This window comes from Austrofundulus limnaeus, unplaced genomic scaffold, assembly GCF_001266775.1.
Source record: "Austrofundulus limnaeus strain Quisiro unplaced genomic scaffold, Austrofundulus_limnaeus-1.0 Scaffold671, whole genome shotgun sequence".
Classification (NCBI taxonomy): Eukaryota; Metazoa; Chordata; class Actinopteri; order Cyprinodontiformes; family Rivulidae; genus Austrofundulus; species Austrofundulus limnaeus.
The window spans coordinates 8,898-23,405 of record NW_013953073.1 but is presented as its reverse complement, the minus strand read 5'-3'; the positions used below and the strand labels follow the sequence as shown (position 1 = coordinate 23,405).

At 38.3% G+C, this 14,508-nt stretch overlaps 1 protein-coding gene across 1 annotated transcript in view; it reads right to left on the bottom strand.

The window, feature by feature from the left end:
- Positions 1-14,508, bottom strand: part of LOC106531746 (echinoderm microtubule-associated protein-like 6) — a gene marked incomplete at its 5' end in the record, with an annotated part of 44,663 nt that overhangs the window by 24,426 nt on the left and 5,729 nt on the right. Inside the window, 6 exon segments of the mRNA XM_014027663.1 lie at positions 123-131; positions 1,484-1,498; positions 6,194-6,320; positions 6,471-6,705; positions 11,254-11,430; positions 11,641-11,729. Of these exon segments, the coding sequence (XP_013883117.1) occupies positions 123-131; positions 1,484-1,498; positions 6,194-6,320; positions 6,471-6,705; positions 11,254-11,430; positions 11,641-11,729 (652 nt within the window).

Sequence of the window (14,508 nt, the reverse complement as noted above, 5' to 3'; positions counted from 1 at the left end):
CACACACACACACACACACACACACACACACACACACACACACACACAGAATGGATGAGTCAAACAGTAACAAACAGGTGAACTGACAGGTAGGCAGATAGGTGGACAGACAGGTGTGTTACCTGGATCCCCTGGTCAGCAGAGACAGAATCAAGGTACATAGCTTTAGATAACACACACACACACACACACACATACACACACACACACACACACATGCACATCTGTCCACCTGTCCACACATACAGTAACACATGCCTTTGAGAAACTACCATATGATTGGCTGTGGCTATATGCTAACAAAATACTAGCATGCATCTTGCTCACTGCTTTAACAGACAGGCTAACATGCTAAAGCAGCCAGCTGTGTTAACATGCACAAATTTGGAGCATGCTAATAATATTCTAACTTTTGAAACCTGACAAACTTGCAGCAAAGTATTTTCAGTGTATATAATTAGAAGGAAAACTTAAATTCATGTTTTTTTAGTGATTTGTTTACTGCAGATATTAGACATGGCTTATTTTTACGTGTATCATATGTTTTTATGTATGCTTTTTAATTCCTATACCCGCATGTATCAGTAACCAATGAACAGTGAAAAACAGTTAGAAATTTCAACAACACAAATGCTGAAAATTACATATAAAGTACTGATGGACACAGAAAAAATGTGGATCCTATGATGTTTATAATTTTGCAACAAAGTTCATTGAAGAAAACGTATCAAATCTATGGTGTTCCAATGTAATCTATCCATTTTCTTTACCTGTTTCCCATGTAATATTCAGTGGAAAATGTTTTTCTCGTAACAGGAAACAGTTAAATTCAGGACTCATCTTGAAGAAATGATTTGGCTGAAAGGTGAATCAGGTCTCAGGTCTGACAACTCTAACTCAGGACTGATCTTCAGTTCTGTTCAGGATCTCTTTTGATGCAGCACTGAACCAGGCCCAGACCATTATGCTGCCTCCACCATGCTTTATTGTAGGAATGATGTTCAGAAGTGATGAGCAGGAAAGCTGTATACCCATAAGTGTTTGGAAAATTAAAACCACTTCAGACTGATAGTTACTCGGTGCATCAGTTGCTTGATGATAGGAGCTACAGAAACTGACACCAATTTATCCAGAACTTCGAAAGTTTTTTAGTATTTCTCCTAATTCCTAAACAAAGATTGCTAATTGTTGTTCACTGTCAAACTCAACAAATATTCTTTCCAGCCATTTTCCTTTTCACAGGAAATGGAGCTCCTGAGCTCAGTGATGAATTATTTTAATTACAATAACAAAATATTAAAAAAACTAAATGTTTTTATTAAATAAAAATTAACTTAGCCTTGATGTAGGCAATAAATCAATGATAATTTTATTAATGCATCCATCATATTTTATGATATACCTATAATTTAAGTAGACTGGTCCAGTTTACATCTTTATTGTCTGACAACCATCTCATTAAAAAGTATCAGGTTATACTCACTTGACAATGCCCTGCCTCCAGGGGAATGCAAGTTAAAATACAACACAAATATTAAAGAGTTTCTACAAGCAGAGCCATGGAGCAGCAACAACACGCAGAGAATAAGGGCACCAGAAAAGTACAAAAACAAAATTTAACCTTAGCCTTTTGTAGATTTGAACACATACAAACTTTTTCCATCACAGGAACTTGTAATTATAAAACCAAGATCTACTCGAGCGCTTCAATGTGCATCATTTCATAAGAGGTTGATCGAAAAATGGAAAAACCTTATTTTTGAATCAATAATTCTATAACTAGTTTGCAGAAATAAACCGGCAGCACCAAACCCCAAAACTAAATCTCCAAACTAAAACAAAAATAGTGAGAAAATACATTTAAAATATAATAAAAAATCAGTGCAACTTTGAGTGAACTATTCATAAACTATGTGGGGGACAGACCTCAGTAAAAGTGTAGGTCTTTTAAAAAAAATTGACATTTAAAACCATGGGAATTTACTCAAAACAGGCCATCATATCATCAATTCTTTCTTTCACTTTTTTCTATTACATTGTAACTTTTCTTTCCTTTCCTTCTTTTTTCCTTTCTTTCATCTTCTTTCTTGTCTATCTTAAAAAAATAAATAAAACCGCTGATGATGAAGAAGCTAAGATACTAATATTCAGATATTTAGTACTGCTTTCTACTGAAATGGTTATAAAAAAAACAGGCTATCAATTATAGAAGCGTCTTGCTTGTAAGAAAAGACAAACTTTCTATCAGAAATTGAGATGGATAAATTAGAGTGATTACATCAGTTTAACTTTGCCTGATTTTTATTCACATTTTGCCAACAATTATCTGTTAGTATCCCAATAAATGTCCAGATCACCATCAAAAATGATTGAAGGCAAAGAAAAAAAACCCAATCTTTCAGGAAATATGGATGGTTAGTGTTCAAACATGTGTTTGAAACATCTCATGTTTCTAAACTCTAAGCAGATTTCCATGTTTGGCTGCAGTCCTTCAGCACAGAACAGACCCAGACATGATGCTGATTTCTCATTATCAAAGATACTCATTTAGGTTTAGAAAAAAACGTGGTTGGTATTTTAAAGAAGGCATTTGAATACGTTTAACAGCAAGTCTGGAAAAACTTATTTACTTGATGATCAAAACTGCATTCTTCCTTTATAAACATCAGAGGTTCTAATTAAATAACAAAAAAATACAAACAGAGCAACAAGTTCTTCCGTCTTGTGTTGTTCAAGCTCTAAATCATGATGACCCTCTGTTTCCCAGCTTTACTCCTGTGTTCTGATTTTGATTGTTTTCAGAGGAATGCAGTTCTGTGATATTAAGTTGCAAAGATAAAATGTAAAAAATGCACACATGACAATTTACTAAACCTTGTGCTCTGTGTTAGAAAATATACTAAAATTTTATTCATACCATGTCATCTGCTAAAACTGGATTTACTTCAATTAAAAATTATATAAGTCAAAAACAATTATTGCTAGAATTGATTTTAAGTTGTTATTTTCAATATTACATTTAAATATGCTGTTGTTTTGAGAAGGGGGTCTCTGCAGTCACTAAGTGGTAGTTTCTTGGGTGTGAGCTTAGTTTGGGTAACCTGTAACTGGTTGGATTGACTTGTGGGGGAAGTTAAAAATGTGATGTATAATGGCAATAGTAAAATTATTGAGAATATGTGTCTATATGTGTCTATAATTTTAAACAGAACAATGTTTTAAAGGCACAGTGTGAAGGATTTGTTGTTTTCAGCGACATCTAGTGGTTGAGTGGTTGAATCACCCTCCCTGGTCCTCCCCCCACCCCCACCCCCTGCTTCCAAACGCAAAGGAGTTGCTACTGTGTCTCTCAGGTGTCAAAAACCTTTGATAATTCCAACCGCGATGTCTAAGGTCTTTGACTCATGAGAGACACCGTAGCAACTCCTTTGCATTTGGAAGCGGGGGGTGGGGGTGGGGGGAGGACCAGGGAGGATGATTCAACCACTAGATGTCGCTGAAAACAACAAATCCTACACACTGTGCCTTTAAATAAAACTTATTTTAAACATAATTTATTGACTTCAAATGTAGTGCAACTAGCAACTTCCTGACTCAAGATGCCACCAATATTAATTTTCAAATTCAAAAAGTGTGACCTTTTTCTAGGCAGGTTAGAACTCTTTTGACTGAGACAAATTGTTACACATCTGTCTGTATGTACGATGATCAATTTTTTTGCGGCTAACACCTTCCTGCCTCAAGTTATGACTAAAGTTAATATTAATAAAATTATATGTTCCTGTTGTGGAAAATATATTTTTATGCTTTGAAGCAAATTTGAAAGAACTGTAATTGACAAAACATATCTAATTATTTTTCTTTTGAAGCACATTTTTAGCTCAGTATTCAACAAATAGATAATTCTATTTCTAACATTTCTAAATTCTCTGATATTTTGTTTAGTTTGAAAATATTGCAACATACTGAAAACAGTTCTACTTTAAGGTGCCCTTTGTTGAGCATTTTCTAAACATAAACACCAAAACACAATCTGCTCTTTGTTAGCTTGAGAAAACTCAGCCACTATTTCAAATTAAGCATCAAGTGATTCACGGCTCATGCAAAAATCTGTGCATGCCAAGTGCAAACAGACACACACGTGAAACACATTTACTCATGACCAAAAACAGGCATTTTAGCAAATATGTGACACAAACTCCAGCCAACTTTCTTCTGAAGTGGTGACAGTACTAAAAAATCCAAAACAGGTCAAAGCAGCAGCACACACAAGGTAGTTTAAAGCTGCAACAGGTCAGACTTGTGATAATAAAGGACTGATGCATAACACCAGGAATAAAAATAAGTTCATTAATATTCATGTTCTTTAACAACTGAAAACATTAAATAGAGACTTTGTCATACTTAGTTGCACCAGTAGCGAGAGACTTTTTAGACTAATTTTTGTCATATTTTTGGACAAATGGCACAAATATAAACTCATCAGGATTTAATCAATAAAACCAAATGTGTGAAGGTCAGTTTTCATACAGAAGTACAGGCACAGTCGGTCCATAAGGGCAGCTGGAGCACATTAGTTCCTCCTAATAAACAATAAAAATTGCTTATTTATTCAGCTTGCCATGTTTTGTTCCGTGTTTTTCAACTAATTTGACAGCTTTAAATAGAATTTAAAATGGATTTGAGTGATTCCTCTTCTGTTTTATACTTATTTATATTTAACGGGCGGTATAGGCCAAAGTCCTGTTTGTCAGTGGTGTCATATAAAATATACTCCCCTTGTTACCAACAATCAGTACTATCAGCTCCTCCAATTACAGTCTCATTGGGGTGTTGGAAATCACATCCTATAAACACTTTCTGCTGGTTTTAGCACATTGATAGGAACAATAGACCTAACGTGAGCTCATTATAGGCAGGAATATTAATTTAGCATAGCCTGTTTCCAACAAAGGAAATAATATTTGGAGCAAAAAGAAAAAAATTGTATAGGTCCTCTGGACGGGTTCTTCTCTAATGAAACGTTTCGTCTCTCCTCCAAGAGACTTCTTCAGTCTGAGAGTTTCAGGCAAAATTCAGGCTTTTAAGCCCTGCCTCCATGTTACTGATACTCACATCACATGGCTATCGTTGACACCTAATTAACACCTATTGTTAACAGGGGGTGGAGTGATACTGGCAATAGCAGCACTGTAGGAGGGGGACAACTGAAAACGGAGGCCTCCACCTCTGTTTAATGATGGACGGTCTTTCTTCACAAAAATAGCTTCTTTTACTCCTCTCTCAAACCAACGTTCCTCTCTATCAAGAATGAGAACATCCTCATCTCTGAAAGAGTGACCGCTGGCCTGTAAATGAGGTAAATGAGAATTGTTCTTGAAATCAACAGTCTGTGAGTTTGAGCTTTGGGCCGACTTAAAGCTTCGGAGTTAAAATAGTTCACTGTTTTCCTTGTATTTTATACAGCAGTCTTTGTTGCTCCGGTGGGCAAAAAAACGATTTGTTTTATGCCTTTAAACATTTTCTGACATTTCCAGATGCTACCTGGGGCCTTTTTTTTGAAAACCAAGTTGTCAGATGACTTCCTGTATTTTTACCAGAGCTTGATGCCCTTACAAATGATAAAAAACTGTCAAAAGGCCTTAAAGGAATTTTAGGGCCAACTTAATCTGGGGTATAGTCAGAATTATAACTCTAAATTAAATTAGAAATACAATCCAGAAAGCTGTGTGTGTGCCTGACTATTTTTACCTACAATTAAAATAAAAATACTTTGAGGCTGTGCAGGAGGTGTTTCTCTGATTTAATATTAGACTGAATGTTTTTCATGACACATAACCTGCAGGGAGGGAGAAAACAACAACTTTGTACACAAATAACTGATTAAATAAGTAACGTCAATCTTTTTCACAGAAAACGTGCCACAAATTGTCACATTCATGTACATACTGATATATCTGCCCCAATAATAGGAGCCGCTACTGCTGAAGTCCACTTTTAGAAAATGCTGTATCTAAATCTGTTGTTTTTTTTTCTTCGTGTGGGCATCAAACTAGTTTAGAAAGTTTAAATCTAAATAGGCAATTTTAATTTTTTTTCTGCAGCTGAATTTACTGATTTGCTGATTCCAGACACGTCAGGATCTCTGGTGCAACTTTAAACTGTTCAGTGATCTGTTTCTGTGCATCAGTACCTCTCCTCAGCAGACGGTTCTTTCAGCTGTTGGTGTGGTTTGGTTCCTCTCATCTCTCTCACGCTCACAGCGTACATTTTAGTCACGTAGTCCACCGTCTTCTCACGGGCAACATCACTATCGTAACCTTTAAACAAACACAGTTAGTAGAAAATAATCAACGGCAGCTTTTATCCTCGAGGAGCTAAACCTCTTTTGCAAGAAAGTTGTTATAAAAAATGGAGGTGTTAATTTTTTTTGTTTGTTGTTTCACGTTTGCATTTTCTTTCAAACTAACCTCCGTCCTCCTCAATGTCATCGTCTGACTCTTCGCTGTCAACGGGTGGTCGGTTGTCACGGAACAAAGGTCCCTCCCCCTCTGAATTGATCCCGCCTCCTCGCTCTCTCGCCCAGATCATCAGAGCGGTGTCGGCTCCACCCACCGTCAACAGGGTGGAGTCGTCATGAGCCCATCTGACGTTGGTCACCTGGGCGCTATGGCCCACGTATCGTTTAAACCGGGCGTACTGACCCTGGAGGGAGGAAAGAAACAACAGCTGGATTCACAAAGTCTTTAAGGAAAATGTTTCAAAAATGATTATATTAAATTTTAAAAAAAGAAATCCACAAATTAAACTTATGTTTAGCTAATAACAAAGGAAGTTATGCAAAAAAATGAATCAATATTGAAAGAAACAGAAGGACTGAGCTGTACTATTGTGTTGTGTTTAAAAGCACGTTGGCCCATATAAAAATGTGGGTTCTGTTTCATCCCTACTGAACACCAGAGGCGGTGAATGATCATTCTTGTGTATGTGTAGGTCTAGAATTAATTACAACAAAGTCACCTGTGACCTGCCAGTGACCCATGGGACACCCAGCACTTAATCCCTTTGTCCTTCTTGGTTTACCAAGTGCAGGTGTGGTTGTGCTAAGCTATTAGCGTCTGTGTTTACCATTGTTTTCTCTCACTTGCTTGATGCCAGTAGCCTCATGATTGTTGACAGTTAGAGCTGTGGGTGAGTCACACCCTCCAGGGACTGAACAAGCTTATGTCTATCTTCTACCAGAAAACAGTTGTTGCTAGAAGCTGCTACTGGTAGTTTGTTTTCTTATTCCACCACAGTAGTTTACTGTTCGCTTTGATTTGTCACATTGTTTGATTTCTTTATTTTGGCTTATTACTCCGATAACTTTTATGGACAGAATTTCTAGGCGCAGCCAAGGTGTTCTTCAATCCTTTTTGGTGACATCAGGATCGCATCTCTATTTTTTGCGAATGATGTGGTCCAATGGTTTCATCAGATCGTGATCTCCAGCTCTCATTGGAGCGTTTCACAGCTGAGTGTGAAGCGGCCGGGATGAGGATCAGTGCTTCCAAATCCGAGACCATGGTCTTGAGCTGGAAACCGGTAGTGTGCCGCCTCCAGGTCGGGGAGGAGGTCCTGCCTCAAGTGGAGGAGTTTAATTATCTTGGGGTTTTGTTCATAAATGAGGGAAGAATGGAGCGAGAGATCGACAGGTGGACTGGTGCTGCGTCTGCAGTGATGCAAGCGCTGTACTGGTCTGTCGTGGTGAAACAAGAGCTGAGTCAGAAGGCAAAGCTCTCTATTTACCTGTCGGTCTACGTTCCTACCCTCATCCATGGTCATGAGCTTTGGGTAGTGACCGAAAGAACGAGATCCTGGATACAGATCCAGGACACGCTGGAGGGACTATGTTTCTCAGCTGGCCTGGGAATGCCTTGGGATTCCCCCGGAGGAGCTGACCCAAGTGGCTGAAGAGAGGGAAGTCTGGGTCTCTCTGCTTAGGCTGCTGCCCCTGCGACCTGATCCCGAATAAGCAGAAGAAAACGGATGGATGGATGGACAGCTTATTACTCATCAGTGGTGTTTTCTGCCTGTATTGTCCTTTAAGTTGCCTCTACAGGGGTTGTATATATATGAGTCACCATTAGTGTTTTCTGCTTCAATGACTTTTTTTGTTGCTGACTGGTTGCAGTTGTCTTAGCAGTATGATGCTCTATAATTTATGTTGCGTGACCTGTCTGGCTCCGCTCCAGCCTAATGATGGGCATGACTCAAGTCCTTCCTGCCTTGGTGTGGAGCATCATAGGGAGGCACTGTCGAATGCGTGTAAAGCCTTTAACTGTAGCATCATGCCTCTGGCAGTCAGGCTAGACTGGTTGGCTGTACTGGAGCAGCTTACTGGCTGGGACCCTGCACAGCATGTCGCTGGGACAAGCAATGTGTCACAGGCCTGTCCCACTGCTTCTAGTGCCTTTTTTCAGTGCTGTAATTCTTACATGGCTTTTGTGGTTCCTCCCTTGGAGGAGTGTGTTCTGGGGCCTCATGCATAAAGGATTGCGCAGCTTTCACACTAAAAGTTGATGTACGGAAAAATTTAGAACAATGAGCCGCACCAAAATATTCAGATGTATAAAAGTGTGTTCCTGCACCTTTCCTTTATACATCCCAATGAACGTGGAACTGAGCGCACGTGAGACACCTCCCCTGACACGCCTCCCCTGACACGCCTCCATTTAAATATGTAAAATAGATGTAAATGTGTTCAGCGTGTGAGATTCTCCTCCGATTGTCCTCTCTGTGGGATCAGAAATGATTTTTAGATGCAGGAAATTCATACATTAAATGGAGAATGAGTGAGAAAATTGTCTAAGTAATGGCGTGTAAAAATGTGTTTGCCACTCGCAAAGGTGTGTGTGTGTTGGTGTGTACGCGCGTGTGCTGCTGTCTTCAGCGGCGCATGAGGCTGAGAGACATTTCCACCTTTACACATCTTTAATAAATGACTGTAAACACAGAGAAACTTATGACTTTAGTAGAACTTAGACGAATATTATTAAATAGTTGATGTGAAGAAACGAGTCGCAGCGCCGCAAGTTTCTGCCGCGGAGTGATTTATATTTTAGAATCATGAAGTTTCTCATTCAGATCAGCTGCATGGCTCGACTCATTACAGTAAAATACCTGATAGTAATTTTTTCGGTGCGATACAAAAAAACAAACAAAAAACTAAAAAACACACTGTCCTCAATTCTTCTTGTGGGGATATCAACCTGCAGAACAGCTGACTTTAATCCATAAATTACACAGAACTTTACGCAGCAACAAATCTATTGTCTGCATCTTGTGGAGCTGAGGAATCATCACAGCTGAGCTGTTCTGAATTAATCTGCTGAGTTGACAAATTTTTTTTCTCAGTGAGAATTAAAACGTTTCTTAGAAAAGTCACACATTTTATTCTCCTCAGCTGTGTGTGCGCTCCGCAGGCCTGCGCTCTGCGTGTGTTTCCAACTACGTGACAACAATATAAAAACTTTACAGTTTACAGACTGGACTGAGGTTCTTTTGATCATTTTTAGGCTGATCTATTTTCTTGTCTGAGGTTAAATGATTTTCAGTCCCGGGGTTCAGTTTCATGATCGTTCGAGTTTAAACAATAAAAACCTCAAACTAAAATAAAAATCTAACACCGTGTTCAGACGCTCCTTACATCCAGAAAACACAACAGAGTCATATTTCTGTGGATTCAGGTCAGATTCATGACTTTGTGAGTTAAAACTGCCGACTGAAAAACGTTGTGTGGCTGCCACACGTTCTCACGGCAGGTGAAAAGTGTACGTATATATACATACACTTTCACGCAACATTGGTTTTGATACATCCCAACGTGAGCGTAGAACCTGGCGCACGTAACTTTTTTATGTGTACGCACTGTTTATACGAGGCCCCTGGAGTTACATGCCTTTTAGATGGACACAAAGGCACTTTTACATCTAACATGGAATGGCAGGGCCCTGGCCACCATGCAGGAGGCACCTAACGTTTGGTTTGGGGCAGATGCCGGCTGTTTAATCAGGCATTGCCTCTCTTATTGTCCTGTCAGACAAGACCTATTGCTTGATGTCTGTGACCACAATGTCATATTATGGACAACCTGCTCTGCAAGGTGTACAACTCTGGAGCCCACATGGGTGGGATTAGGAACTCCCTTTCCCATCTGATGTTGGCCTTGCTCTCTTTAGAGTCAGCTTCAGTTGACCACTCAAATGTTTCAGCAGGCCTTTTGTCTTATTTCCAACCTGTTGGCTCCTGGAGGGCAGCAAATCTGTCCTGGTGGTCCGCTCTCCCATCTACATCATTCATTGAGCGCCAGAGTCTGGTTCCAGGTCCAAGACCATCCCACAGACTCGCTGCAAATCGGGGAGACCGGCCTGGGTTCAATACTTCATGCTCCTCTCTGGTAGCTCATCTGGGCTGGCTTCCCCCAGGCCTTCAAGAGGCCAGAGGGGCCACTGAGATTTTAAGGCCAGCCGTTGGATGTTTTACCACAGAATAGCTGGGTCAAGAAGTCTGGGACACTCAGATTGTGCTCAACCAAGGGGGACTGCTGTCTGATGGCCTGATCATCAACAAAAATCATTTCAAACAAAGCTTTGCTCAGTGTTGAAGTTTTTAATCTAAGTTGACTTTTCATAATTGATCTGTTTCGTATTTTTAAAGTTCTTATAATGAAACAAAACGGCAATTTAACTTTGTGAAAATTTTCAAGTATTTTCTTCAAAAATTTTAAATCAATATCTGCTTTTAACAACCATTTAATAAACCATTAATGTCAGAAAAAAACTCATTGAAAATGTTTGGTAACTTTTACACATCCAGTAGCTTTGTTTCGTTTTAATTTCATTTTTGAAGAATTAATCTGCTATTTTAAAGTCTAAAAGGCCTAAAATACCCAACCTTTAAGGTCTAAAATGTTACAATTTGTAAAACATTTGACCTTTGAGTTGTTTCTTGACTTTCACACCAAACAGTTCCAACACTGTGGGGAATGTTACCTGAAACATTCAATTCAAAATGATGCTCCATTTTGCATCAAACAGCTCATGATCTTTTATTAATATCTTTATTTTTAGTAGAGCCTCCTCAGTTAAGTGCTCACAGAAGTAAAAAAACAAAACAAAACAAAAAAAAAAAAAACCCCAGAAACCTTCACCTGTCAATGTTTGCCTGTAACACATGTGTTTGTGTTTTATTCAGACTGTTTGTGTGTCGTACTCGAACAGGATAGCTGAACAGTTTCAGGAAGCCAAAGTCGTCTCCGGTGGCGAGCAGCGTTTTGTCTCTGGTGAGAGATGCAGCGTTGATGTCAGTGATGTCACTGTGAGTTGGCCAGATCCCCTCACAGGTGGGGCCCAGAACACAGGTCCAACTGGACCAGTCCATTCGTTCCAGCTACAAACATACAAAAACACCTGATTACACAGAACTACACAAAGTGTGAAGAACCAAAGCTAACTTAAACTTAAGACACTCTCTGCGCACGCTTCTTGACTTCTTGCTTTCTAGAATGGTAAATACCTTTAGAAACTTTAAATCTGTAATTAATCACACATTACGAAACAAGCATGCACTGGTTTAATCCACACCGTCTGCCAAACCAACCTCTGAGTTTTTGATAGTTTGTCGTTTTCCTCGTGGAGCTTCGAAGAGAAGCTGCTCTTTGGCTCCGGTGTTCACCTGCAGGAGTTTACCTGCAACAAAAACCCCACAGCAGAGCATGAACACGAAACAGAAACATTTCTGAGAAGCTGAAGGGTGCCTGAAACATAATCAAACTCATACACTTCTCTGGAAGCCTCTGAAGACTTACTTTTGTAACAGTTTAAGCTTTAACCAAAACATACTCTTATTTTGAATAGTATCTGAGGCGATTGGTTAAAATTCAGATGAATGAATGGATGGAGATACAGTATAGATTAATATAAAAAAGCCTGAATTCTACTCATCCTCATACGTATACTCCTACTGGATTATTGCAACTCTTTATACGTATGTTGGTTTGGAAAATCGTTTCTCCATCATTTCCAGTTAGTCCAGAATGCTGCTGCACGTCTTTTAACAGGTTCTAGAAGGCAGGATCACATCACTCCTGTTTTATCTGACTTACACTGGCTGCCTGTTCACTTTCGTATTGATTTTAAGATTCTTTTACTTACGTTTAAAGTTTTAAATGGTCTGGCACCCAGTTATTTATTGGCCCTGTTGCACTTTTATACCCCACACTGAGAACTTAGATCCTCTCAGATGCTTTTAGTGCAGCCAAAGGTAAAACTAAAGCGTAGAGGGGAACAGGCTTTTCCTCAGACTCTGGAACAACTTTCCTCTTGAGATCCATACTGCAGAGTCTGTTCAGTCTTTAAAATCTTGTTTAAAAACTCACTTTTTTACACTGGCTTTTAACTCAAGTTCAGTTTGAGCTACCTCAGGTATTTGTAATTTGTGTCTTTCTATTTGTTTTCAGCTTGTTATTAGTTTTATTGTATCTGTGAAGCACTTTGGTCAGCACTGTTGTTTTTAAATGTGCTATAAATAAAATGATGATGATGATAATGACCTAATTCTACTTCACATCAAAGGTCTAATAATGAATCTGAAATGATAATCTATAGGCTCAGCCATAATGGAAAGTAGAAAAAACTTTTATAGAAACTTTGAAGGGATATGCCACTTGATGCATGTCTTTTTTAAATAATGTATTTTCCTCATCTGTAATGATATTGTCTCATGAGACATTTTTGGGTATTGCTTTCAGCTTCTACCACACAAAAATTTAGGTCAATGTGTTTAAAAATGAATAAACTATGACCATTAATGTATTAGCTTTAGCAGCCATTATGAATTTTTGATTACCGTAGTATTTGGTATTTGTTGGGGATCATTCTCAGCTACCACCTTAACAAGTTAAGGCTCCCTGTGTTTAAAGACAACAGTTACAATACATTTGTTTTAGTAATAACCAGAGTTGTAAAGTAACTAAGTACAAATACTTTGTTACTGTACTTAAGTAGAAATTTTGGTTATCTGTACTTTAGTAATTATTTTTCATCGTACTTTTTACTTTTACTCATTACATTTTTACACAATTATCTGTACTTTCTACTCACTACTTTTTTTAAAAAGGTAAGAAGTAGAAAGTCATGACTCCTATTTTATTCCAAGTTGTTATTACTTAAAAAATTACTATCCTGATAAACTGTGTCTCCTGGATAGAGTAAATTTAACTGTGGTTGGATGAGAAGTATAAATATATAACATTCTGACACACTATTAGCTTGTACACAATTGATCACAGCTGCCTGCTGTTAGAAAAAATATTTTTTGAGAAGTCACCTCCCAATAAATGTCATTTTGGAAAATGTAACTGCTCACTTTTATTCAGTACTTTTACTTTTAATACGTAAGTAGATTTTGTGTCAGAAATTTACTTTTGATACTTAAGTACAAAAAATATCAGATACTTTAGACTTTTACTCAAGTAATATTTTTAAAGAAGACTAACTTTTACCAAAGTATTTTTATGATAAGATACTTGTACTTTTACTCAAGTATCACTTTGAGGTACTTTATACAACACTGGTAATAACTGTGATGGTTATGTTTAATTTTTGATCATCATACCAAACCTTTTATTTTTTATTTTATCTTCATTATGTCTAAACATGGTTGAGTTATATCAACTTTTGAAAGTAGCTTTGGTGGCCAATTTGAATTTTAGTTTAGTGTACAGCATATGTTGGAGATTGCTGTTGGCCACCACCATAGAAAACGTTAGCCCAGTATGTCTTAAATATCTGAGTCATAGCCATTTTAAGAATTAGCTATGGTGGCCAGCATAAACAGTATTTATACTAAATTTGGAATACAGTATAGTGCCTATGGCAGATTCCAAAAATGCTATTGTACTGCTACCACTGCTATTAGAGACCAAGACACACCTTTTTGGTTTATGGGTTTTTCTACTGCTGTGTGAGGAGTTGTGAACTGAAAATCATGACACAAAAAAACAAACAAACAAACAAAAAACCCCGAGTGAATAGAGTACTCAAGTGTTTAATGGCACCCTCACACTAAAAAAGGCTGGGTTATTTCAACTAACCAACTGCTGGGTTATGAAATTGTTAACCCAATATGAATTGTTTTATGGGAATTGGGTTATTTTTATGGGAACTGGGTTGTTTTTGTGCAACTCATGCGCTGGGTCAAACTCTTAGTCAAAATTCATCAACCCAACATGCATCGGTTTACCCAGCACCTGGGTTGTTTCTGTTTGGAACGTCATCACGTTGACAAAACGTGCTCCTCCTTCACCGAACCACACCCGCCACCCAGACAAGCTCCATGCTCCTCGAGCTCACACACGTGCTGGAGAGAAGTTGACTGATCATCTTTGTGGTGAAGCAAATCACTGAAACAAGGTTTCATTTGTATTGTAAGATTTGCTCCTGAACTGAGTATAGAAGTGGGTAGTCT